We start from the raw sequence: 27072 nt of genomic DNA, 5'->3' as shown, positions 1-27072 counted from the left end.
TTAGGTTTTCAGCCTTAAATATTTTTTAACATTTCTTGTTGAGGAGCAGCAGTTTTTTCTTTCTCTCTACGATTAGAATAAAGCTAAACCAGGAGCTCAGGATCTTCAAGTCAATAAAAACCTCACTTTAGTTTACCTTTGCAGTTTAGATGTTCAGCTCTGTGATGCATCTTCATGTTTCAGAATTAAGTCCTGCCTCCTTATGGTTGTCTCTATAAAAGTTTGTTGTCTTAAAAAGATTATAGTTACATTTCATTCACTTTGGGTTATTTTACAGGACTGTTTGCCCATGTTTGACCATGTTTGACATGAAACAGTGCTGCGTCTATGAGGAGTCTGGTTGTGATGCTGTCTCCCCCAGATAGATTATAAGGAAACAAGTGCATAAGGGTTTTGCCATCTTTGATTGTTCTCCCTTTCTTTTCTACCTCATGTTTTCCTATTTTTACCTATTTTTTCTATTTCGTTTTCCCTCTTTATTTTGTCTTCCTCTCCATTAACATCAAAATCACATAAACTAACCACATTCTGGGTTCTATATTGGAATGGTAACATAATAAACCCTCATATTGTCACATCCTATTCATTCACCCTACCTGCTGCCCTGACTTCGAGCAAGAGGAATTGTGTTATATAATTACATTAGTGCTCTCAGGCTGATGGCTCTGCTCGTTAGTGCAGTTGTGATGCAATCTGCAGAACACACGGCCCTCTGTTATTTGCAGTATGGGCAGTGAGTGGGCATGCAGGGTCAGCGTTTGACCCCCCGTGTCCATTCATACAGCCAGGGGGGGGTCCGCTAATGAGTGGCAAGGTTGAACAAACAAGGCCGATAACGGAGACGTGGTTGGAGGTGGCTGTTGTTCAACTAGTGGCAGTAATGCGCTGGTTGAACAGTTACAACGCGCTCATAAAGCATTCCTTGTAAAGCGTCCTGCATCCCACAACAAGCAGCTTTGTGCTTGTGTGTGAAAGAGAGCATGAAATAATGTTTGGGATAAACTCTTGTGATATGTTTGCGTCTGTTGGCGCATTAAAGTAATTACAGCTTTTACTTTGATTCAACTGAATTCTTAACATATTTCATAGTTATTCAAGTGTGAAGCAGCTTAAAATTGAATTCCAGGCCAGGAGTTTATAGAGTTATGTAACAGAGATGGTTAGTCAACCTTTTGAAGACAAACATTTACTTATTAAACTTGGTAGCAAATGTCTAAAATAATCATAAAATGTGACTAGGTTTCAGATTCAGTTCAATGCTTAAAAGATTCTTGCATCTACATTCTTGTGTATAGAATTTTGTGGATTAGATTTTGGTCTGGCTTCTCAAAATAAGTTTTCTTTTCTGTTAGAACACTTAGTGACTCATAATGTAACAAATTTTTCCAGAGCACTAAGCAAACCTAGAAAAAAAAAACATGTTTGACAGAATACAGGTAACACATTTATATGTACCAATATCTGTTTTCTGTAAAGCTTTGATATATAGTAATATAAAAGAAGTGAAGGAACAGGAATAAAAATATGTTTATTAAGCCTTTCTACCATAAGTGACTGTTAATTATTGTATTGGGAGTAGAGGTGATCTCAAACTGAGGATGAAGATTCGCTTTATTATTATTTCAAAACAAAGATGGAATAATAACAGAATTGACGTTGTAATATGACTTTAGCTAGAAATCTCCCTATGTAGATTGTAGAAAGTGGACACTTCCTTTTTAACAGTTTCTGTAATCTCTGTGCTTTTTTAAACATCTCACTGTTACTGAAAATAGCTAAATTCAAGTATTTTTGACTTTGTCCACCAAAGAGTGTTGTTTCTCAAGCTGGGAGTGTTTTGTGGTGCATTTACTGAACGTCAGACTTTCCATTGGTTAGGGCTGATCAGATTGGTCACCAAGCAGTTTATCTGCATCTCTACCTTAATTGTTGAAATAAATCTAGCTTTTCAGATTAAATAAATTCATCTAGTCAGACTTCTTCTCATTCCCTCTGGGTTTTTTCTTTTCCACAGCAACCCTTTACCCTCCTCATTTTCCCACAAAAATGTACCACTAAAATAACTTGGCTCCAGTTCAGCGAATAAAGAATGCAGCAATTCTACATTTTGCCTTCTTTTGGGCTTGCTTCTATCCATCCGTCCATTTCAAACTAGATGTCTGGACTGAGATTTATGTCAGCTCTCCAGGGAAGCTTTTTTCTGTTAAAGGGGAATTTCTTCCCACATCTCATCAGTTATCGATGATAAATGATGTTACTTTGCTCCCTGGAATTGAGTTCCTGAGTCCGTGCATGTTTGTATACGCTGTGCCGTCACTACAGAAAAAAATGTTCATTAATGCTCGTAGATTTGTTTTGAACAGCTGACAGGCTTTTCTTCTTCTGTACAGGAAGGGATGATGAGAACATGTCTGTGTGATGACTTTAAAGTCTTGTAGGTCTTAAAATAGATTTTCTAAGGAGCTTAATCTGCTGACATGGTGTAAATATCTGTCATTGCCAGAGTGACCACTCAGGGTCAGGGTCCTTGACTGTTATCTCCAATAAGCACTTCCCATCTTCTGTTTTGTTACAAATACTCACCAAAAAGGAATGTTTTGAAAAGTTGACTAAATGTAGTAAAACACTATTATAAGTTAGAAGATTAAGCGAACATTGTTTTATGTAAACTAAGCTTATTGATGTTATTCTGAAAGTATTGATGCATCAATAAGTTGCCAATTTGTTCCTTGATTGGCTCTGACCATTATGACAATTGATTTTTGTGAAAACATTTTTGTGGACGTTCCCTGAAGATTATTCCCATTTATGCTGTGATGCACATACAGAGATAATGTTATAATCTCTTCATTTTATGTTTGAATCAACTTAATCTTGTCCTTGAAGGACCTGCCACAATTTATTTTCTTTTATTAATTTTCTTTTAAAATTTCTACAAATTAATTTTTATAGTTAGACAATCAGAGTTAGGAAAACTTGTAATTGACAGCTCCCATCTTGTATAAATTCAGAATTCTGTATCGTAAACATGACTGATCAATTTATACATAAAAGTAAACATAATATAATGTGATGAGTTCAGCAGCTTTATTTCACATCTTTATGCTGTTTCAAGTAAGGTTTTATTACATTTTGAAAACTGGTTATGTTTTATGTCCTAGCATTCCTATGATTTTAAGTTTTTTTTGTCAAAGGCCAGAGAAAGTGTTGAGTGACCAGTCTGGATTCAAGGTTTCGATTAAAGAGTTAATCTAAGCTTGACTGATTTTACAGATCGACTAGCGATTAATTGATAAGCAGTCATTTTCTTGAAAACCTGAGTTTTGTTTTGTATCAAATGTTGCCCTTCCATAGCATGAAGGCAACCTTTTTCATAATGTGCTAACTTAAAAAAAGAAACACATTGTTATATTTAAGAGGTTTTGGAGTTTTTTTCATGGAAAAATGATCAAAATTGATTAGTTTTTTGAATTCCTAGTAACCAGGTGTACATCAAATGCCACTTTCCTCTCCTACCTTTGGCTCTGAACATTCCACAAGCTGACTGAAGAAAGGCGCACAAATCATGTCTTTGTAACGATATATATATATATATATATATATATAAATAAAAAGATTGCTTTTTTTTGCTTTTTTTATTAATGTATAGGCAGCATACCTGTTAAGGAATCAAGTACAGGTTGGAACTTAATCAAATTACCCTAATTAGCCTGGTTAATTAGTCAGCTGATATGCTCCAATATCATGACACAGCGCGATAACTAACATAACATGCATTATTTTCTCAGCGCTAGTATGACATCTTTATTATCGTGACATAGCCAAACACTATAAATTCCACACCCTTGAGCCCAGTTCTCATGCACTATTCAGAACAGGAGTGCATGAAAAGTAAAACACAGACCTCAAAGATGGTTTTCACAACGGCAGCAAAAACGGCACAACAGGAAACACTGTGACAGCAGTTTTAAGGACTACTGCTAATAATAAAGAGTAAATGTGCATCCCTCTTCCACTTTGCAAATAGAGGGGTTCACAGGAAAGGCAGGCTAATACTAGTTTGCTTTTTTCCTAAGAATATCGTAAATTACTACAATATACTACAATATGTGCTACAAGAGTAGAATGACACATATTACACAACTTAATGCATTGCTGCCCTCTATAACTCATCTGTCAAAACTAAAAGCCATTCTCCTGTTCATAAAATAGACCAACCACTGCGGCTTGTTGGTTGGTCAAATCTACCCATCACCTTCAGAAAAATACCAGAATTGGTCACTAAAAAAAGAACAAAAAACTAAGAACACAAGGACAGATATCATTATTCACAGATGACAAGTGTCAGGAAACTGAGACCATCTTTAGTCTGAACACTTTCGAGCATCCTGAGGATTTTGTGATTCATTCTGAGAGGTTACCCATCATGGTAATGTTTTGATACTCGTTTATTGTGATTCATTGTTTGTTTTAGCATCTCTTTATACCATCTCTAATGCTACAGATCGTGCAATGTGCATTGTGAGATAAGTTGAAATCAAAAACAAAAATTCCAATGGGTTTAAAAAAAAACACAAAAAAAAAACACATCTCTGTAGCAGGAAAACCTCAGGTATTACGTTGTGGTGACTGCTAGGCACTATTTTTTTTTTCTTTCTCCTGCGTAGTTACTAAGAGTTCTGATACTGGAAGTTAAGCTTTTTACTACAGACATATGCAGTCAGGTCTCAGCAGATTAATGGATCTTGATGGTTTGAGGTTGCACTTAACAGATTTCTTTGGCTTAAAGCTCCTACTTGTGTATTTGCAAACCCCTCTGCTATTACAGTCAGTAATTATATCCACACAAGTCTCCAGAGTGGCCCACCAATTTCTAAATTATAGACAGCGGATAAACCAAGTAAGAAAATAAAAAATAACTTTCAGACATGGAAGTGGACCTACCAAACGCTTTGACCTTTGCAGTTCCAAACGGATTTGGAGCAGCAGACTAAAAAGAATGAGTCTTATTAGAAAATACATTTCATGCATCTTATAACTGAAAGTGGTAGAGAGTTTAATTTTGCTCTCAACACTCGTGCCTCCTTCTTTTCTTATAAATAATACCATGAACATGTTGGCAATATATCAGCTGCATAATAATGAAGCATTTATCCCACTCACTGATACACAAAATAAATTGTTTTGCACTACAAAAAACATCTTCCAATGAGTCTATAAAGGGTTGCGCAGATTTTCTCGAAAGACTTTCAGAAGTCTGTGTGGACAAATGGGAAGCGCTCTAAAGCTGGAGCGGTTCCTTCAAGTGTGCTGCCCGAACGTTACACCATGGTCGCAGCTGCTGTGTCGCCGTGGATCTGTCTCAAAGAAACATGATGCTGCTCATAATCTGACCATCATTTGGATGCAGACAGCCTGCGACGCCAGAGCCATGATTTACTCTTGTGTGTGTGACCGTGTGAGTGTATGTGGGTGTGTGTGGCTGAGGGTTGCTCATGTTGTGGGGACCTAAATCAGTTACAGCCATGTTACGGAGACGTATCTCCATCTTTTTGGTCAGAAGCAAATTTCCAAAATGTAAATCATTCAAGTTTTGAAGGTAAGGTTAGTGTGAGGGATTGGGTTTGTTAAGCTTAGAGTATGTGTCAAGGCGATGAATACAAGGTAGTATAATATCCCCTAAAGTCGAAATAGAATATATGTGTGTTTGCATGTTTTAGCATTTGTGAACTTGTAAACCCAATTTTTCCAGCAAATATTCCATTATGAGGAGCTGCTGTTCCTTATGAATCCCAAAGTCCAGGCCCTGAAAAAGAAGTGCTGTTGTAGGGTTAGAGTCAGTTTTAGGATTAAGGTGTGAATTGAATTCAGGTTAGCTATAGGGTTTGGCACGTACTAGTAATGGTTAGGGTTGTGTGTATGTGCATGCACATATATGCAGTTTGTTTCTTTGATAATGTTTTTTATTGTGGAGTTAACTGGGCTGAGTTACAGTCAGCTTTCCAGAACAGAGAATATCCTGTTGTTTCTGACTTTATGCAGATCTAAAATTTTTCTAGAAATAACATCATTCACTGGGGTGTTGATTGCATCTTGAAGATGTCAAATAATGAAGAAAAAAGTGCTAATACTTCAGAGGCAACTTGGATTTTTTTTTGTTTTTTTCCGAAGATTTTTTTGGCACATGTGGCCTTCATTTAGCAGCAACTGGATAGGTAGTAGGGAGGAAAGAGAAAGTGAATCATGCATCAAACTGCCACAGGCCAGGAATTGAACCAGGATAATAATGGATTCAAAGACTACAGCAAGGGTGGGCAATCCTGGTCGTCGAGGGCCGGTGTCCTGCAACTCTTACATGTCTCCCTGGTCCAACACACTTGAATCCAATAGCTGAATCACCTCTTAAGTGCAGTCAGGTTCTCCAGAGTCCGACTAATGATCTCATTATTTGACTCAGGTGTGTTGAAGTTGAGACACATCTATAAGTTGCAGGAGACTGGCCCTCGAGGCCTGGAGTTGCCCACCCCTGGACTACAGTCTCTGGACTAGTAGTGTAACAAGAACTTGTCGTGCAACAGCTTGCAATATTGGAACTTCTCAAGGTTTCTTGTTGAGGTGACTTTTATGTTGCAAGCACCAGCCAGTTATGATTGGCATGACTTTGTCTGATGAAGTTGTAATAAAACTACTCTTAAATCATCTGTTTGGCTGCATTTTGGGCTTCCAGTAGGAACAGTAAATGGCAACAGAGTGAAAGACACAAATAATATGTTAGCACTGCACGTTGTTCAGATGCTGAAAGATGTAGAAAGCACCACTGAACATCTTAGGAGTACATTGAACTACATCACTATTACAGCACATTCCATCAACAGCAACTGGGAAACAGTAGATGTTATACTGCAAACAAGGCATAGTTGAAGCATTGACCTAAGGTCTCAAGAAAGGGGGAAAAAAAAGGAAGACCTCAGTTTGTTGAGTTTATCTTGATTTGAAAAAGTAATATTAAAATGTCATCCCGTCTCATTCACATGATGTCAGTATCGTGTCTCGTTCCATAATGTGAGTTTTTGGTAATGTTACACCTCTTCTCTGCACATGGTGTGCATTATCTACCAACTGAACCATCTATTGCCCACATGCTTTGTGATCCAGCTGCTCGTTTGCAAGTTTCCAATGATCAGTGTGTCTTACACTGGCATTTTTTGAAACCAGGTCTGAGAGTGAAGCTTGCAAACACTCCCTGTGTGAAAGTATGAAAAGTATATAAAGTGATGTAAAATAAGAAAATGTAGAGGTGTTGCTAATTTTTCTGTTTTCATTCCAAGTGTAATATATAAATATACCTTATTGTTCTGAAGGATAGAAGTGGTATCTCAGAAATGGCCCCTGTGTCTAATTAATGACAGTCTGGAAAGTTGTCATCCTGATTAAATAAATGAGAATGGTCTGCCATCCATCCAGTGCCACTCATCGCTGCAGCCTAATACTAGGGGTCAATACATTCATGTCATGATACGTTTACATACCTCCTCCAAAATAAACACCAATGACAGGCGTGGTTATTAGCACTTTACTTGTCAAAGTGAAATTAGGCCCCAGGGTGTCATAGTGTTGGAGCAAATGTCTGGAAATACTTGTCATTCTTTGTCATAGAGTGTGTGCTGAGTACATTCTGTCATCATTACAGAAAATCCCTGCTGCTTCTATTTATTGGCATGGAGGTAATTTGTAGTGTAACATCAAATACGTGACGACAGCTTAAACAATCATGGATCGGTTGTTTTTTTAAAGTGCAAGCTCAAGCCCAACATTAAAGAAACCTCTCTTCTCCCCAATATATTTATTTAAAAGGTCCAACATACAGTGGAAAATAATGTTTTGGAGAAACTGAGGTTATATACATTAACACTAGAAATTCCTTCATATCATCATTCACAAACATTACATCAATATTTGTGTTATTGTGTCAGGGTAATGCAATGTTAGTAGTAAGTCCATGTTATTTACAGAAATATGTGCCTCAAGGCAGCCAATAGAGTTGATGCTGCTTGTTTGTGCCCTAAGCTGAGAGTCCCATGATGACATTATGCATTATGTACTCAGTCAGCAATGCAGTGTGTGTTCTGGTCTTCAGCTTTTGAAGTATACCCTGCACACATTAATCGCGTGCCTTTCAGCTACAGTTCAAGGAAAATAGCTTCATGAAGCTAAACCCAACATAGTAATCTGCATCAATATTACTCCCAGTTAGGTTACATGTGTATCGGTTGTTCTTTACACACTTTGCAGTGATTTTGACACTAAGTGGTGACTGTGGCTCAGGAGGCTTGGATACATCCTGCAACTGGTGGGTTGCTGGTTCGAACCTGCGCTCTACTTACAGCTCACCTCTGATTTACCATTCAGTATTCAGGACCTTGAATTAGGATTATTTCTCTCTTTAACCCAGTTCAGGTCAGACACTGACAAGTGCTCTGACTGATTCAGATGTGAGTAGACAAGCTAAACAATCACCATTCACACCTGGCATTAAGCTTCAGATAATATTCACATCACAGAGAAAGATGGTCAGACGTGTGAATAGTTTTAAAGATTGTGGAATCATCCTACTGACGGTTGACAAAGTTGGATCAATATATTTTTTATTGTGAGATGTGTTTTGTTTTACTTTGCAAGCACAATTAATGTTACCACTATTTATATAAAAAAGTGTCCTGCATTACTTTTTGTAAAGCTTTTGTAAAGATAAAAAAGACATAACCTGATCTGCTTTCATTACATCTTAAAATGCATGTAATCAGTTTTTCATTCTGACATCAATAGGGAAGACGTGACTCTGCTTCAGATTCTTGTGGAGTTATTTTATCTGCAAAACATGATAAGCTTAGTTGAAGTATGAGAGAGGTATGAAAGATAGGGACTTTAAACATCCCAGTTTGAGCACTTAGTCGCTAAAATGTAATGTTTGACTGTTTCATAATTGGTTACTGTATTATGTTTTTATCATTTAAATCACTCGAAATGTGTTATTCAAAAAATCTTGACTTGACTCAAGACAAAAGATTTTAATCCCTAATCCTTCTGATTGCAAATATCCTACACAAATAAAGAATAAATATTTTTGAGCTTTTCCACGTTAAAAGAGATTTTGTAAATAATATGTTGCATAGTACAGAGAAAACATGCTCACCCAAACAGTATTTGGTTTAAAAAAAAATAAATTAATGGGGCGATTCAGCAAGTAAAAGAAAAAAGGCAACTAAAAGATAAACCTTATCTTTCTTCTGTTTAATTGTTTTAGACTAGTTGAGACTAGCTCAATGCTGTTTACAAAAGTTTTTTTTTTTCTTTTTTTTTTGTTGCTGTTTCTCGGTATTGACTCTGCTGCTTGTCTTAGGATTTATTGAATTTTTTGAATTCAAACTATGGAACAAAAATACAAACTAATGTCCATGGCCGTCTCTGAAGGTGGCCAGAGGGAAACCAACGTTAATGTCGTGTGTGACTGATATCTGTCTTGATTGAGATTTAGAAAGTATAGTGAATGGTTTAAATCACGTAAATCATGCAACATTGTTTCCATTTTTTACATACAAATCAACATTTGCCTGTGAATATTCCACTCTGTAAAAAACAGTCATCATTCATATTTTCAGGAATTTGTAACTTTGAAACTTAACGGGTTGTAGTAAATGTTGTAGAGCTACCACTTACATCCTAAATAAATACATATATTGAAAGCAGCAGTATGTAACTTTTATTAAAACAATGTTATGACAGGAGGAGTGCACAGTATTTTTGGTTGATTCTGTCTTGTTAAAATCCAACTGTAAAAGAAGAACCCAGAAGGCTGTACCTTTCAGAACATCTATCAGTGTTTGGGGGTTGTCAGATTTTCTCTTTCATGGTAAAGTATATGACCATAAAATTCTTTGGTTTACCAAATTATTAAATTATAATATGATAGAGTTGATCCTTTGCTGTGACTGTGTGTCTGAATAAAGAGACCGACGTTTCTCAAGCTTCAAAATGATTTGTGTTGGGACTCTATCCTTTAATAGTCTTGTTTGTTTTGCAGGACAGTGTGTCCCCCTGCAGTAGATCAGTAAGAAGTGCTCTTCAGTATGAATACAGGTATGAACACAAAATCAGACATGCAAATGGTTTTAAAGATTGTGGAATCAACCTACTTCCAATGCCAAAGTTGGATCAATATTTTTTTTTATTGTGAGATGTTTTTTGTTTTACTTTGCAAGCATAAATATTGTTGTCAATATAAATATAAAAAGTGTACCTTTTTGTTGTGCACTGCTTTTTGTGGAGCTTTTGTAAAGGCAGTCTGACATTTGTGAAAACTTATGTTTTCATAGTATAATAACTGTACAAAGCTCTGTCAGCCACTAATCAGTAATCTATCAACTACACGTCTCAACACAACATGTACCTGTGTCTGTTCTGCCGGGTGGCCTGACTCCGTTTATTAATGGACCGTTGTTAGTAGTGTAAAGGGTAACAGTAAATAGCTTTGCACACAATGATTTTGCAGAGAAAAAAACTACAATATCCATCTTTGTTTGTAGGAAGTGAGGTTGTTTAATGGATGTAATTAGCAAAGATTAAAAGGTAACCTAGTATGTTTTAGCATGTAAAGATAAATATATTTCTGTTTACATACAGTAACTGTTTGAGAACTGTATTAGTATTATTAAGATCAAGATTTTTTTCTCAGCACTCATTGGATATTTCTGACCTAATTTAGAAGGATCTGTGATCCCTGCATATAAACCAATCATGTTCTTGAATTTATGTCGTGGCAAGTAAGCAAAACCTAATGAACCAAAACAAACCGACGGATGTTAAATCTTGCAAGAAATACTTACTGCAGATCCAAAAAGCTGGTGTGCATTGAAATAAAGTATGCACTTCAAATGCATGTGCTTTGCTCTAACTGCATTTTGTGTGTGTGTGTGTATATTTGTGTTTTGGTGTGTTGTTTTTGCGACCGTGCATGTGCATGTGTGCTTCTGCTTCTGGCTCATTGATCTCGGGCTTGGCTGGGAATTCTCAGATAGTGGAGGACTTGCAAGAAAAACCGTGGCCTTGTCACTCATACTCTCTCCAATGAAGAGGGTCCAGAGCTCACCAAATTTGGCCACAGGTACTAACACTTGCAAACACACGGATATTTGAATTTTGAGTGGGAAACTTTTTTGCTACACTTTAAAACTATAGCTTATTCAAGGGGTTGGAGTCAGCAAAAATATGTCTAAGATATTGCATGGTAGTTTGCTGTTATGTTTTTTATGGGCATGCTTGGCTTTCTAAATAAACTATAATTCAAACTTTTATAACACATTTTTTAAAGTTGACTCAAATGGTCACATGGGTCTACATGTCTTGGTAGTGCCATGTTCCATTTATTTGTAAAACACATTGTGCAGTTTAAACATGAATGAGCTAAATATATTCATATGCTACACTTCTAGTGGCCTGTGGCAGTTCTAATATTTGAAGCACCTTACAGCCTCACCATAACTTTTCAGACATGGTTTAATCATAGCAAATAATAATAATTTAAAAAAATCACAGTGTCTGCACTTCCACCATCAGTTTGTGCCCTCTTTTTGAATCAGAAACACCATTTTTATTAAAGGCCTATTTCTTTAGTTGTTTTTTTCTTTTTTTGAATGATTCAGTTGAACCACATTCCATAAGTAATGTCTGATTCTCATTGGTTAATTTTTAGAATTTTTTTTGTCTGTTCCAAGTTATTTCAGTGACCATTGTGTTTTTTTCTCTTTCATTAGCAGAGAGTACCCACTATTTTGTCCATGTCTGAATATGGAAGGTGTTTGAGCTTAGTACTGGGTTGGAGAGTTTAATTGTTTATTGCAGCCACATGATGAGATCTAATTATAAATTTAATAATAAATACTGGTAGATATTGTTCCTTAACCATAAAATGAAATAACTGAAAAAACGTATCAAATATGAGCAAGATCTTTATTATTTTACTGTATGTTTAGTCTAAAACTGTAAATAATCGTTGTGTTTCCTGACAAGTCCATTTGTTTTCCATAATCATAGTACATCATCTTAACTTTGACTTCAGAAGATTCTTTGGCCAATATTTTTTTTAAACTCTGTTTAGTGGGGTAGAGTCTAACAGTGCTGTACAGCTGTAGGACAATGAGGCTGCTTACTGAAATCAGGAAATTAATGATATTGACTTCAAAATAAAGGAAATAATATTAGTAATAAAAGTGTTGTGGACAGATTTGCATCCACATTTAACACTTAATTTTTGTTAGTTTACCCTGTTTTTTGCAGTGTGGTTGAGAGCATTAAAAGGTTGGATATGGCTGCTCTCAAGACCATTCAAATTCCACTTTATTTCTTGTATTGTGTTATGGCCTTCATCCTGATGTGAACAGAGTCTGTGGAAATGTTAATGCATTGTATCTTATGTAATTTATGAATTTGAAGAACAGAAATGGAATTAACCAGATTTTTTACTGGCAAATGATGGGTTGTCTGTGTCAGAGGAGGTTTTGCTTAAATGATATTCACATGAACTAATCTTCTCAAGTCTTTGTAACTCTGTGACTGAGCCCAAAACATTGAATTTTGGGTTCTGTGGTTTCTTGTTCCACACATATGTAAAGCAAACTGCAATTATAAAATAAAGTATTTGGTGTCAATTTTATTTTATTTTTTATTTATCATATACTGTGTTTTAACCACCATAAAAAGCCAAAGACAGATTTCCACATGTGGACAATAAGATTATTATTAAGTATGTTTTCCAAATTGAAATATGGACTTTTTATCCAATACTGTTATATTGGATATAACTGCATCACAATAGTATAATTAGTGTAATATAAAATGAATTGATTTTCTGTTCTCTGGTATGTTCTGATATTACATCCCTTTGTTCACTACAGTGTGTGTCTATGAAGCACTAAACATTCTTGTAGTTTGTGAGCTAATTTCTTATTTACATGTCATTATATTTCATTCATCCACTGTTTTAGGGACATAATACAACCCAGCCACTCAAGGAGACATTACTTATTATGTTTACTCTTCTCTGTTTCCCAGCTAATGATTCTCACTCATCAGAGTTTGGTAAGTGACTGGACTTTCTGGTCAAAACAATCTTATCAATGAACATGAGTAGGGCTGCACAATACCGGAAAAAAATACTGTAGTTTTTTTCTTTCCCTCTGCGATATATACAGAATTTTTGGTAACACTTTATTTGAAGGGGGTTGAATAAGACTGACATGACACTGTCATAAACATGACATAACATCTGTCATGAACATGAATAAGCCTTCATGAATATTTATGACTGTTGTCATAAAGTGTCATTCGGTAAATTATGACTTTTAATACAAAGTTGACATTATTCAAAATGTCTTTGTTATGACAACTTGACATTAACCAACAAAACATTACTGATATAAATTTGTTATAAAAGTATTACTGATTGCACTTTAAAAATGAGGTAACTTTATGTTATTAAAGGTAAAGTTTAAACAGTAATGATTTCTTGGTTAATGTCAAGATGTCATAACAAAGACATTTTGAATAATGTCAACTTTGTATAAAAGTGTCATAATTTACCAAATGACGCTTTTTGACAACAGTCATAAATATTCATGAAGACTTACTCATGTTCATGACAGGTGTTATGTCATGTTTATGAAAGTGTCATGTCAGTCTTATTCAACCCCCTTCAAATAAAGTGTTACCGAATTTTTCAAGACATAATTTAAATTAGGGCTGGCTGATAGGCTGAAAAACTTATAAGCATTTCATAGTCAGTGTTGATTATTATTGATTTTTTTTTTTGTTTTAAATATCAAAAATACTGCCAAACTTATGTGATTTTCCTTCTTATCCACAATTTCTTCTTACGCTGTTGTACTCATTTTCTCCTTTCACTCTACCATGTTCTTCTTTTTTTATTTTTAGGCAGTTATGAGGGAGGGTGGCAAAACATAAAACTGCTCCAACATTCTCTGTGGTTGAGCCCAAAACATTGAGCCCAATGTATTCTGTGTTTTCTGTGATTGTCCACAAATGGTTGAAATTTTATTGTCAAGTGTAGCAATTCCGCACATTTACAGTGACAAATTCCTTCAGTCAGTCAATTCATGAGTGTTTCCCACACAACTCCCAACCTGATGCATTAAGCCAGTATAAAGACAACTGTTGTTGAGCAGTATAACTTAATTTGTCTTATCTGTCAAAGCAATGGAAATGCAGTTATCCTATTAGATGTAAGCTAGATATAACTTAGTTGTGTAATAGGCTAATATGAAATTCCAGTTACATTCATGTCTGTCCTTTCTGTTCTTTTAGAACATTAGTGGTTCTGGCAGCAACAGGTCATGTCAAAGGCTGAAGATAAGCCCACAATTCAGCAAATATTTAAGAATCAAATCATCTATGCATTCACATCAAAGCATTCTAAAGAAAATGCAAAATAACACATTTTAGAGCTATAATCATAAAAGCATGATACTGCAAAACCATGACATTATCATCATGTTGTCATAATTTCATACCAACCCATATCTAGCCACCATCCTGGCCATAACGCCTGCTTTCTTCTTTCCTCTTGTTCGCATCTGTGCTTCCATTAGTCTGTGACCTTTAGCATTTTGGGCAAAATTGTTTGTATCCAGTGTGAACTTCTGCTGCTGTTAGACTCTGTCCAGCTGGCTTCAAACAATCCTTTATGATATGAATATTGTACAGACAGATATTACGATGGTAACATATTCCTAATATATTGTGCAGATCTAAACATGATCAAAGAAACTATTAAATGTCTCTAATATAACTAAACAGATGTAAAATAAAGCACTATCCAGACCATATTATTATAATCTACAGATTCTTGGCGGTCCCGGAGCGCTACTGATGGTTTGAAGAATGGAGATGCCAGCAGTTCATCTCTTGCTGCCAAAGGATTTCGGAGTGTCAGACCCAACCTACAGGACAAAAAGTCTCCCACACAGGTAATCTGCTCTTACTCTAGGCTGGCTTTAGAATTATTTTAGCTGACTACAGGTTGTAAGAAGACATTTTTAATTGTCTTGGACTCTTAATGTTCTTGGCTGGTAAAAATCCATTATAGTTGGAAATGAGTAAATCCTGTAAAATCATTTTTGGATTCGTAAGCACATTCTTGAAACAACGTCACAATGGATTTATTTGTGCTGATTATTTTTCCTATTCTTGTTGTTTGAACTTACGCCGACTTTTGCTTCTGATTGGCTAACAAGGATGTCAGTCCCTTGCCACAGCCACCCCCCAGGAGAGAGAGCTTTAACCTCTTGTCCATTGGCACCAACCCATCGGAATTCAACTCAATCATTGATCTGCCTAATGACTTAAGTTCTAGAAGGCTAACATTCACAAAGAACGATAAAGCTGTATTAAAAGAATCCTACACGGTTAGCAGCACATCCTCTTACTCTTACTCAGAGACCAGTGGAAATTCAGTCCAGCAGGTTAATCAGTCCACAGCTGCAAATAATATAAGCAACCTCAGTGCCTCTGCCACTACCAGCACACAGAAACGTAAGGTTTCTTCACTTAAACTAACCCCTGTCACTATCCCTGACCCCCCTGATCACGTTAACCCTCAATTTGAAGCCCATTCCAAGATCCTGACCTCAGGCTCCCTCTCACCATCTTCTCCACCTCCACAAATAGTTTCAAACACACCCCAACCCCCATCACAGACGGCTTCAGTTTATGTCCACTTAAATGCAGAAAATCTAAAAAATCCAGCAGCTTTGGCTTCAAATCCAAGAGTGGAGGTGAAGGTTCCAGATCAAGATCCAGATCAGACCTCAACGCAAGTGAAGATGACAATGCTTCCTCCTACTATTCCACCAAGACCTTCGCCTGCACAACTGTTGGTACATACCTGACTATGCTGTGTAATTAGAGCAAGATCCTCAGTGACTACTTAGTCTTTGCAGTCAAGCACAAGTGTTTGGACGTTGGTAGCATCAAGAGTGACTAAATGGCTACACATTTGTTTGCGTTAGATGATTTTACACAAAACATATGGTCAAGGTACCATTTGTCAAATGCCAAATTTAGAGCTATGTGATAAAAGTAGAGATATCCTTATATATTATTGTCACTTATAGTGGTCCAAGTCATTTACAGTTAGCACTTTTCCAAAACCAGAGCCCCAAATACCCTGTTAAAAATAATACAGTCAATGTCAAAATTGCATTAAATAACACTATATCTCATCAGTATTACACCCACTGACTCACCAGTGAAGGGATGTTCTGAACAACACCGTATCCTTTTAGCTTCTACAGTTAACAGCCTTAATGTCCTTTGAACATCATAAAAGCAGACATACCTTCACAAACATTGTAGCAACAGGTAACAGTAGTTTAACTCTGTCAAGGACTCTCAATACCAGTCAGTTGAACATGCCTAGATCAGGATCCTGATCCAGTCCTTGAGCTCTGATCAGTAGGTAAAAAGTCACATTTTTGTCCTCTGACATTCTTTATAAATAAATGGAATGTATTTTGATGGGTTTTGTATATAACTTGTCTGCTGCGTTTAGTTGTCTAGTCTTGATGCTTCCATTTGACCAACAAAACTGTGATATGTAATCATGCTTATTGTATGTGTGACATTAACCAAATGTTTCTTTTAGTAGATATTTATCTCATTGACAGGAAAAATCACTTAATGTTCATCACTAAACTTATACTAATGATGCGTCTTTAATTTACAGCCTTTTTTATGTTTTGAAAGACATTGCTGCAGCTTGAATTTACCATCAGCCAACCGTGAATTGTTTTGTCACACCACCACCGCCTTTTGATTCGCTGGCTAATAAGTGATGTAACTAAGCATTCGCCTCCTTTCCTCCTTTTCCCACCAATTTGCTCTTACTCCAACACCAGGGGCCTCCTTCCCCTGACCCTTCAGCACGACACTCCCCCTGTCGCTGCCAGAGCTCCGAATCACTCAACTACCCATCCAGCTTAATGCCCAAGGCCTTATCGTCACCCACCCCGTATGTTCCTAGCAGAGCTGTTATGAAAACTGGAGCAATCAGTGGGCAGAGCATTGCCTCTTTCAGCAGCATGAGCATTGGTAGCTGTGTGTCACCGGCGACTTCCCCCGTGACAGTGTCGGCGCTCAGCCACTACTCGTCATCCACGGCGGGTCTGCTTGATGAGCTTCAGATCTGTAGCCTGGACTCACCTGGCGCCTCACCCACGCCTTCGCCCACGCTCAGCCATGTCTCTACCTACATATCCACTGCTGGGCCTGATGATGTGCTAACAACCTCTGTGGGTTCCACTGCTGCAGCAGCTACTGTCACTAATGTAATTATCTGAACAAGCCACCTCTGTAACATTTCATTACATTAAAAAAGTGTCCCTTCTCTTCCACCTAATCATTTTAATGACTAAACTGAAAAATGTGTGTGATTACTACATTTCTTTTTTTCATTTTTATTTTACTTTCACTAACCATTAACTGGTCTTCACCTATCAGATGTCAAAATTCAATTCAGTGTTGTTTCTTTTTGCTTATGTGGATGTATTTATGTCAGCTTTAGGTTAATGTCAGCTTCAGCATCCTTTTCCTTTTTCTTTTGTCGTATTTCAGAATAAAATTAGCTCCATTTGTCCTATTACATTTTGTTTGCTCCAGCATATGAACGCCAAACTTTCCTGCACATTTGGTGTGCAAGAGCAATACCACCACCAGCTTTATGACAAAAAAAATCCAAATGGGGTTAAAATTTAAATATGTTTTTACAGGGAAAACAGTGCTGTTAATCTGAATATTCAAAGCTAAAACTGTAAAACGTGTGTATAAAGTGACCTATAGTCAGTACAAAATATCCTGTGCCAAACAGCTTAAAACAAAGTTAGATGACGGATCAAATGGCCATCCCCCACTGACAGAGGCAAACAGCATAACATAGGTTTCAGGTGTTAATTTCTATCTTGTGTTTTAGATCCTGTGACTTCTAACACATCAAGAAGGATGTTTTAGAACATCCTTCTTGATGTTTTAGAAGGTGACCTTCTTCTCACTTCAGTCATCACAGCAGATTAATGGATGTATTGTCTTCCTGGGTGGCTGAGTCACTTTCCTAAACTTAGCAGAGATTTCTGTCCTCTCATGCCATCTGTCCTGATTACTGAAATAATATTCTTTACCATTTATTGCATGTTTCTATTGATCACCCAATGGCAAACTAGTTAAAATGGTTTCACTCTGCAAGAGTGAAGATGAAAAAAATTATCAGTAAGGAACACAAGGAGTTCCCTGATGATCTTTGACGAACCTTGAATTATGTGCGGCCTGCCACGATACTGACATGAACTATTATCTTCCTCATAATGACCCAGTGGTATTTAACAGATGCTTTTCTCTGGAGTTCATCCCAGCTTGTAAACACAGCAGATTACTATGATGTGACAATTATCTCTGTGGTGACGTCAGCTGGCAAGTTGCCCAACATGGTGATAATTTACCAAGCAAAGCAGTTTCCCTTAGTTAGTAATTACTGTTTGTCTGGGGAAACGTAACGTTCTGAGTCTAGCAAAAGACTAAGCAAAACAAAAGAGCATTGTATTGCATTGTGTTAACATAAAAACACCACTTCAGGATCACATTATGGCTTTTGGAACTGAATATGAAGCATTTTTTCACACTATTATTCAAATTGCAGAAGTAATTTTCTGTCCTGATAGTTTGATTCCTAAAATATTCTTTAATAAAGCTCAACCAGCATGTTAATTTAAGAGCCTCTTGTTATTAATGTGCTACACTGACCTTTCCAATCAAGCAGATTGAAGCACTTTATTTTAAGCTGTTACCAGCAGACTTTTTTAAATAATTATTTTTATTTCACATGCATGGAGTTAGTCACAAACTCAACTCACTTTCCTCACATTAAAACATTCTAGCCAATATTCTTACATTTATTGGCTTCAGTGTCCTGGGTATATTTTTGCAATATTTTGCTATGTTTTTTCTTCCTTTAATTCCTTCCAAAATCTAAATATTGAGGAACAAGATGAGGGAAAAATACAAGCAAACTGATGGGGCACAAATATTTGTAGTACTTAAAGAAACCAAATAGCTCAATTTTTATCATTCACAGCAGTGATGGTTTATGGGCGACAAGGGCGGCATCTTGTGGAGGGGGGGCGTCTCACCTCACACGATGCGCGGACCGCCTCTGGATCTCAGACTATCACTTGACATCAAGTAAAGCTGAGGCAGCAGTGTAGCACTGCCATTGCATGAGTTTTTCAGTGTGACATCAAGCTACTTCCAAAATCAGATAAATTTAATTCAGTTGTGTTTAATTAGAGGTGCCAATAAATGTGCAGAGCTCTGTACGTAGCATAAAACAGTCCGTTCATTTTACAGTCCTACAACAAAGACAGTTATTGAAACTCAACAGTCATTTTGAATTTAGCTTCATTACTTCATCTGACATTTCCCGAGCTATTAGGTTTGCATCTATTGTGTGAGCTCATAGTTGCATTGTGCCATCACTTGTAATTCTGAGTCTCGTACTTGCAGCATCCATCAGGTTAATGAGGTGAGAAATATCCACAGCGCTAACACATTTAGATTGCCTTCCACAAAGATCCAGATGAACAGAAGACATAGAACTGGACAAGGCTCGGTTGAATATGAACTTTTCCCTTCTTGCTTTGAAACCCCAGCGCTGTTACTTTAACTGCTCTTTCTTTGGGAGATTAAATATTTTATTTCAATGTCTCTTTGAATGGGGGAGCACTTTTATTTATTTTAACCAAAGCCTCCCATTCTCCTCAGGCCATGTCTGCTGTCCTGCTTTCATTAACTCATTTATAATAGAGATGTTTGTGAATGAGTTGTCTTTGTTTATTGTTGGTGTTTTTATATTTCATGTCATAAAATTCCAATAAATCAGACTTCCCTATCTAACAACAGAGAGTTACTGAATTAGTTATTTGTGTAAATAACTTTACATCTAATTTCTTCTGTTGCTACTTGTCCAACTGTTCTTGTGTAACATGTTGAGTTTTTTTTCTTTAGACGTTATCTTTGTGTGTTTTACTCTTATTCTATGAGTTTACACTTTTCATAAAATGTTTTACATTGCTGGCAATGTTTTTAACATGTTGCTTCATTTTCTGGCTTGTGGGTCACTCGTAGGGTCAGATTCTTTCTCATGCAATGAATGGAAGTACCAGCCATCCACAGAGGCCCATGTCTCCACCGTCATATCCTCCTCCTCCTCCATCACTCCACACAGGCCTCCAGAGACACAGCAGGAGCTCAGGTGAGTCACTGTTCTTTGGTCAGCTTCTTTTTATGTTTAGTCAGTTCACTTAAAGGTAAATTGATTCACCTAAATTCCTTCTGTCAGGCCTAAATCAGTGACTGCAGCTTAACACTTCCATCAGTAGAGTTGCAATTAGGCCTAAATAATGATCTGGATCTAAATAAATAATTAATTACTTGAATTTATTATTGACTGGGACTTCAGGAAGCCCATTCCACAAGCTTTATGTTGACCAGGTACCATCTTTGGGATCTTGGCCCCAATTCTTTATTTATTCTGCTGTCTACCGAATGGTTGGAAGTGAAGTTGATGAATGTGGAGATTGTCTGCCGTTGTTCTATCCACCAGTATCACCGTTAGCAAAGCAGTCCCACTGCCTGATGCTGCTGCTACTATACTTAAAAAGTAAGATTGACTTGAGATTCAAAACGTACCTGTTATTATTAAGGCCAGATAGCTCAGTCTGGGTTGACCATTAAATCATTCTTTTGAAAGCATTTGGATCTAAAATATGTATGTTTTCGAGAAGTCTCCCCTTTTTTGGTCCGTCAGTCTAATGAGTCCTTTTTAAGCCAGCAGAGAAAAACTGGCAGTTGCAGACCATCACTCAGGAAAAGGAACCAGGTTTTGATTCTGTCAGTTGAAGACACTGTACCTTTGGCCACATTTATGGAAAGTAAGCCTCTGTTAGATCCCGTGTTGATTAGAGGATATCCACATTATGTCCTTAATGAGCGCATGGAAAGTAAATATATTTAGTAGTAGAAGACCAAAACCAGGGGTGCACCGATATATCCGCAAGTCGATTTATCAACTAATCAATGTATTGGCGCCAATTTCCTTAATTTTGGAGATCGGTGGTCAGCCGATACTTGTATATGAAGCCGATCTTATTAGCAAAGGCCTAAAAATGAACCACTGTTCTGTTTTGCTTCTCTGTGAGAGAGGTTTGAGTCTGACATACCGGCCCACCAGGTCATATCTGCACATTTGCAATTAACTATAGTCACCCCACTGTTACCCACCCAGTGACTTTCTTGCTATACTTAGTGACATTTCAGACAAAAAAATTGTACTGGCAGGTCAGGCCTTTTGAAGATTGGTAATCGGCGATTGGCCAAAAAACTGCAATCGGTGCACCACTAACCAAAACACAAGAATTTTCTTGACTATAACAAAGACTAATTTACGTGTCTGTCTCCTTTCCATTTTTGTAACCAGAGGGCAGTGAATCGGTCACCAGGGAGTCTGTGGTTTCAGGTTGCACCAGCATCAGCAGCACAGTGCCCCTCGCTCGCTTCTCAGAAGAAGAAAAGAAGGTGTCCATTGTTAAAGCCCCGCACTACGAAGGCATTGGACCTGTGGATGAGTCTGGCATCCCTATTGCCATTCGCACGGTGAGGTCACATGACCAAAGAGCCTAAAGACTATTTTAATCAGGTCCAGAGATGTAACCTTAGTGTCTTCTGACCCATTTTGAGCTGTCTTCATGTGATAAGCTAAAATAGAGAGGATTACTCTCAGCTGGCTGGAACTGGAACCCTTATTAAAGGCCCCATCTGAGTCCAACTATCTTTGTTGAAGTATCTCTTTTGCTCTTTCTCTTTGTACTAGTTATGAAGATGAACTTACTCTGTTGCTCTTTACTTGTGAAAGAGTGTCCTCTCCGTTCAGGTTTTTTCATGTATTAACACTTCAGTCAGTTGTCAGCTTCTTGAGAAGAAGCATTGACTGCTGACATGCCGCACCACAGAGGTACAGAATGGAGAGAACAGACATGAGGAAAAGATGCAGAGGGAAGTTGGGCAGAAAAGGAAAAAAAAACAAAAAAAAACAGATGCTCCTTGTTGTGAGCAAGCAGACATTTTTGTGGCCACTCTGTTCGGTAACCGTGGAGAATGAAGCCGTAATTGGTCTGTTTCTTATCCCTGCCAATGCTACATGCGCCGCCTCCAGAATCCAGAACCAGGGCTCAGTGCTACTGAATAACGAAAGGATTAAGCCCTTCTGCCATTTGATAGCTCTTATTTGAAGAGGCTGTTGGATCTATAGTGTTTACACAAAGACAAGCATTTCTCCTGCTGAGTCCTGGCACAGCACCGGGAGCCCATTCTTTGCTTTTGTATCAACAGCTTCTGAGGTTTTACTCTGTTGTGTAAAACTAAACCTGCTCACTCAGATTTGTTGCATTTCTAGAAAACTATTGGCCATCCTGCAAGTGACAAGAGGCATTGTTTATAGCTGATCTGTATGTATTTGTACAGTTTATTAGCTTCTATCAAATTTATTTATAAATTAATGTTTTTAGTCAGATAATAAAAATATGTTTGATATTGCTTAAAAGTTTGAACAAAAGGAAAATGTTCTGATTCTCATGTCATAGTATTTTTCAGCTTTTCTAAAATAATGGTTACATTCTGGTTCCTGAGTGGTTCCCATTCTATATGCCACAGTATCATTTTGTAGAAAGACAAAGATAAGGGTGTGTATACTTAAATTACAAATATCATTGACATCCATGGAAATAATAGTCAGATTTATATATATAATACAAGAGAAGGAGAAATGTTAATTTATATTGATGTTTTTAATCCATAATATGACACAACATGGTCATACTGCAAGGGTAAAGTAAAAAAAAATGGAAACAATTTTTTCTTTTTATTATTGTGAAAAATGTCAGTTTGAGTCTTCAAATGCTTTATTTTTAAAGACATTAGACATTCCACCAAGCAAGTGCAGCATTTTCATAAGTCCTATGTTGGCATAATTACATTTTTATGAATAATTTATCACGTTAAGTTTTTTCCTGGGATTCAACTGCCTGAAAATAATCAGCCTGGAGACTGACCTCATAATAACCGTTTTAACTCTGTTGGGAATAACTTTGTGTGTTGCTTAAAGTTAACATTTGATTTATTTTTTCACTTAATAACAAATTGTTTAAAATGTTTCTTGATGTTTTTCTCCACAGACAGTTGACAGGCCAAAAGATTGGTACAAAACTATGTTCAAACAGATTCACAAAGTTCACAAAGCAGGTATGTCCAAACCAGAGCAGCCTGAAAGATGTCCCCATTATGTGCCTTGATCAGATGATTTGCCTGCTTGAACAGGAGTTGGTCATGTATGCATTCAGTTTGTAAGTGTGTGTGTGTGTGTGTGTGTGTGTGTGTGTGTGTGTGTGTGTGTGTGCGTGCGTGCGTGCGTGCGTGCGTGCGTGCGTGCGTGCGTGTGTGTGTGTGAGCGTCTTTGCCTGTCAGTTCATGTTAAAACCAAAGACCTAAACAATCTCAGAGCCAGAACTCATTAGAAATGAGCAGGAAACTCTTGAACGGAGATGGGATAGCGAGAGCCCTCTAATAGACTCGGAGCTGTCCTGGGAAATCTGCTCTAATTTTCTGGGTCTGACAGAAAGACACAGTCAGCACAAGGCTTAATTGTTCTGAACTGCTCAGGCTTCTTTTATCACAGCACATAGAAAACACACACATTCCCACTGTATTCCAGTGAAGCTATGCCATTCAGTTCTAAGTGTCCTCTACAGTTTCATAACAAATTTCTTCTACCACTTGAAAGATCACTGCCACTTCACAGTTCCTGCAACCCCTGGAAAAGATGCATTTTAGAAGACCTGAAAATAATGAATTCACTCTTCTGTTGCAGTAGCATCATCTCACAGAAAATTATAGGAAAACCCAGCCATTCATTTCAATACATTTATGCAAATCCCAAGTTAGAAAATACATTTTACTGGAACTCATGTGTCAATCTTGTTCCCCAATCATTCAAAATATTGAATGATTGGGGAAGGCAGATGTGTTCATAAAGATGAATATGTCTGTTCATCCTCCCCATGAACAGACATGGTGTAAATCATGTTTAAATTGGTACAGTGGTTGTCACTCTTGTTCTGCAAAACACAAATACTAGACATCACTGTGTTACTGTCATTGTGAAGCCTGCTAGTTACGCTTAGAGTTTATGCTTTATAATATGTGTTTGCATGTATCTCAGTCCGTCTTTTTACCTTTTCTGCTCCAGATGATGACTACTCTGGCACATACAATGCAACATATGCTTTCATAAACAATGGTGAGACGTGTTCTCCAAGGAACAGAAAACTGTTTCATACTCTTATTGTTTCTTCCCAACCTGTATATCTCCTCCTTTCTGCCTTACTGCCCTCCTTACCTCTGCCTCCACTGTCTCCTCCATTCTGTCCTCAGCCGACGACTACAGCACCACCATGGCCCACCCACCTCCTCGGACACACACATATAGACCTCTGTCCAAAAGCCCCTCAGACAACGGTGGGCAGCGGGTTCCTCGGGAGCCCTCACCTTCCCCAGTACCCCCACCACCTCCACCAATGCCCTCCCTTCTGCAGCTTAGGGCCAGAGACAGCGACCGGGACAAAGATTCAACAGACATGTAAGAGAAATGTCCTCTTACTGAACACCTGGGTGTTACTGAGGAACTGTGTTGGATTTAATGCAGCAGTGTGAAATTGTTTGACTCACAGTCTTAAGCTTATTGTTGTAAAATATCCTTTCCATAACTGCATGCTAGACATTGACATTCAGTGCATTAACTCCTGCCAAGGCATTGAAAATCCACTACAATGTGTACGGTTGGTATCCGAGTCCTGGGTCCTAGAAGCAGTTGTAATTTTTTCATAATGTGTGATCAATACACAGCTGCATTACTTGCTCTGCAGTAAATTTGATGGACTAGCATAGTTTCATCTCATTTCAATCTAATCATGGCAAATATTTCTAAATTAGCTCCACCAAATCAGTGATATTTATTGCAAAAAATCACAAAAACGATCATAAAAACCTGGAGTGACTGAACAGTGTAAAAAGATATTCATCCCTCCATCTATTTTCTTTACACCTTTGTCCCTAGTGGGGTCGGGAGGGGTTGCTGGTGCCTCTCTCCAGCGAACGTTCCAGGCGAGAGGCGGGGTACACCCTGGACAGGTCGCTAGTCTGTCGCAGGGCAACACAGAGACATACAGACAAACACACCTAGGGAGAATTTGGAGAAACCAATTAACCTGACAGTCATGTTTTTGGACTGTGGGAGGAAGCCGGAGTACCTGGAGAGAACCCACCATGGACAGGGAGAACATCCAAACTCCGTGTAGAAAGACCCGGGCCGGGAATCGAACCCAGGACCTTCTTGCTGCAAGGCAACAGTTCTACCAACTGAACCACTGTGCAACTGTTAAAAAAAGATATTCAGGATCATTTAATTTAAGAAGTACTTATTGAATAAAGACAGCTTTTTATTAATATTTTGGCTGTTTTATTAATGGGTTGTATCAATACATGCTGGAACAACAGGCACTTTAAGAACATTCATTATCTTCATTTGGCCCAAAATGAAAATGTCTTCTATACTTCTGATCTATGCTATCAAGCCCAAACCCATCTTCCTTTCATCTTTGTCTTTACTGAGGATGTTTCCTGAGAGACACATTTCTCTTTTCCTTGCATCAGGAATGAATGGGGTCCTCCAGACAGGAAAGTGGACACACGAAAGTACCGCGCAGAGCCCAAGAGTATTTTTGAGTATGAGCCTGGCAAGTCATCAATTCTGGAGCATGAAAGACCAGTGAGTCATTTTTCTAATGTCTCGAATTTTTCTCAAAAATATCTTTTGCCCACATCACAGAAATATGACGTGTACTGTGATCTTGGCATGCAGAAGATTGAGTTGATCACAGGAAGCAACTTTAGCTGCAAACCGCCATTTAAATTAAGCTACAAATGCAGTACAACCAACATTCCAACAAACTCATCAACAACAACTGTTTATTTCTTTCTCAATGGTTTAATAGACATGATTATGTCATTTTTCCCCTCCACACCTGTTGACACTCCTGGTAAAAACATTCAATAATTTGGCACCAAAAAATCCACCATTTAATTGAAACACGTTTATGCCTTATGTGACAAAACTCACTTTAAGCAATAACATAATTTTTTAAATAAATCATTCCACATTATTGAAAAACTCTGCAGTTCTACTGTATATTTTGTCGACAGCACAGCTCCTTTGCTTGTGTGACATGTGAGGTTACAGTTCACAGAGGAACATATTTGATCATTCCTATTTGCACAAACTCTCTTCTGTTCTCTGTTCTTCACCTTAGCCCACAGGTTTTCTTTTGGGTTCAGGTTTGGAGACTGAGATGAAGGTTGATTTTGTTTGGTGAATCATTTCTGTCTTGATGTGGCCATATATTTTGGATTTTTATCTTCCCAAAAGCCTCAGTGATGATGGATTTTAAGTTGTTTGGCACAAACTTTTAGATTATCAGCACTATTGACTGCGACAAAATGTTAATATTGCTTCTAGTCAGAAGAAATGTGTTGGTAAAATTAAAACATTACTGTAAACATGATTTACCAAAGGTAGGAATTAGTGGTGTAATAGTATGTGTTTGTAGCAAAGGGTTCTGGTTCAACCCTTTCAGTTTGCTACACTAAAATACCTGCACCTTTTACTTTAGGCCTAATCTGAATACTGTAATTTAAACCTTTACAGTATTGTTTTACATAATGTTGTTTTGTATTTGACTGCAGAATGTTTGTGTCCAGACTTAAAGATGTAACAAAAAATCCACAATTGGGACTCTAACCGTTACTACTGTGTGCCATTAGGCAACAGCACAATTTCTCATTTAGCTA

General features: G+C 37.5%; 1 protein-coding gene across 1 annotated transcript in view; it reads left to right on the top strand.

The window, feature by feature from the left end:
- Positions 1–27072, top strand: part of sorbs2a (sorbin and SH3 domain containing 2a) — a 58881-nt gene that overhangs the window by 7837 nt on the left and 23972 nt on the right. The window contains exons 3-13 of the mRNA XM_088008708.1: positions 10082–10137; positions 11076–11161; positions 13108–13134; positions 14914–15038; positions 16968–17396; positions 20242–20368; positions 21593–21768; positions 23346–23412; positions 24416–24466; positions 24601–24805; positions 25879–25993. Of these exons, the coding sequence (XP_087864834.1) occupies positions 10082–10137; positions 11076–11161; positions 13108–13134; positions 14914–15038; positions 16968–17396; positions 20242–20368; positions 21593–21768; positions 23346–23412; positions 24416–24466; positions 24601–24805; positions 25879–25993 (1464 nt within the window). The remainder of the gene's footprint in view (positions 1–10081; positions 10138–11075; positions 11162–13107; positions 13135–14913; positions 15039–16967; positions 17397–20241; positions 20369–21592; positions 21769–23345; positions 23413–24415; positions 24467–24600; positions 24806–25878; positions 25994–27072) is intronic.

This window comes from Poecilia mexicana, unplaced genomic scaffold, assembly GCF_051168715.1.
Source record: "Poecilia mexicana isolate PSO_F unplaced genomic scaffold, ASM5116871v1 scaffold_2, whole genome shotgun sequence".
In the NCBI taxonomy this organism is placed as follows: domain Eukaryota; kingdom Metazoa; phylum Chordata; class Actinopteri; order Cyprinodontiformes; family Poeciliidae; genus Poecilia; species Poecilia mexicana.
Note: the sequence above shows the minus strand (reverse complement) of the source record. Positions and strands in the feature narration are given on the sequence as shown.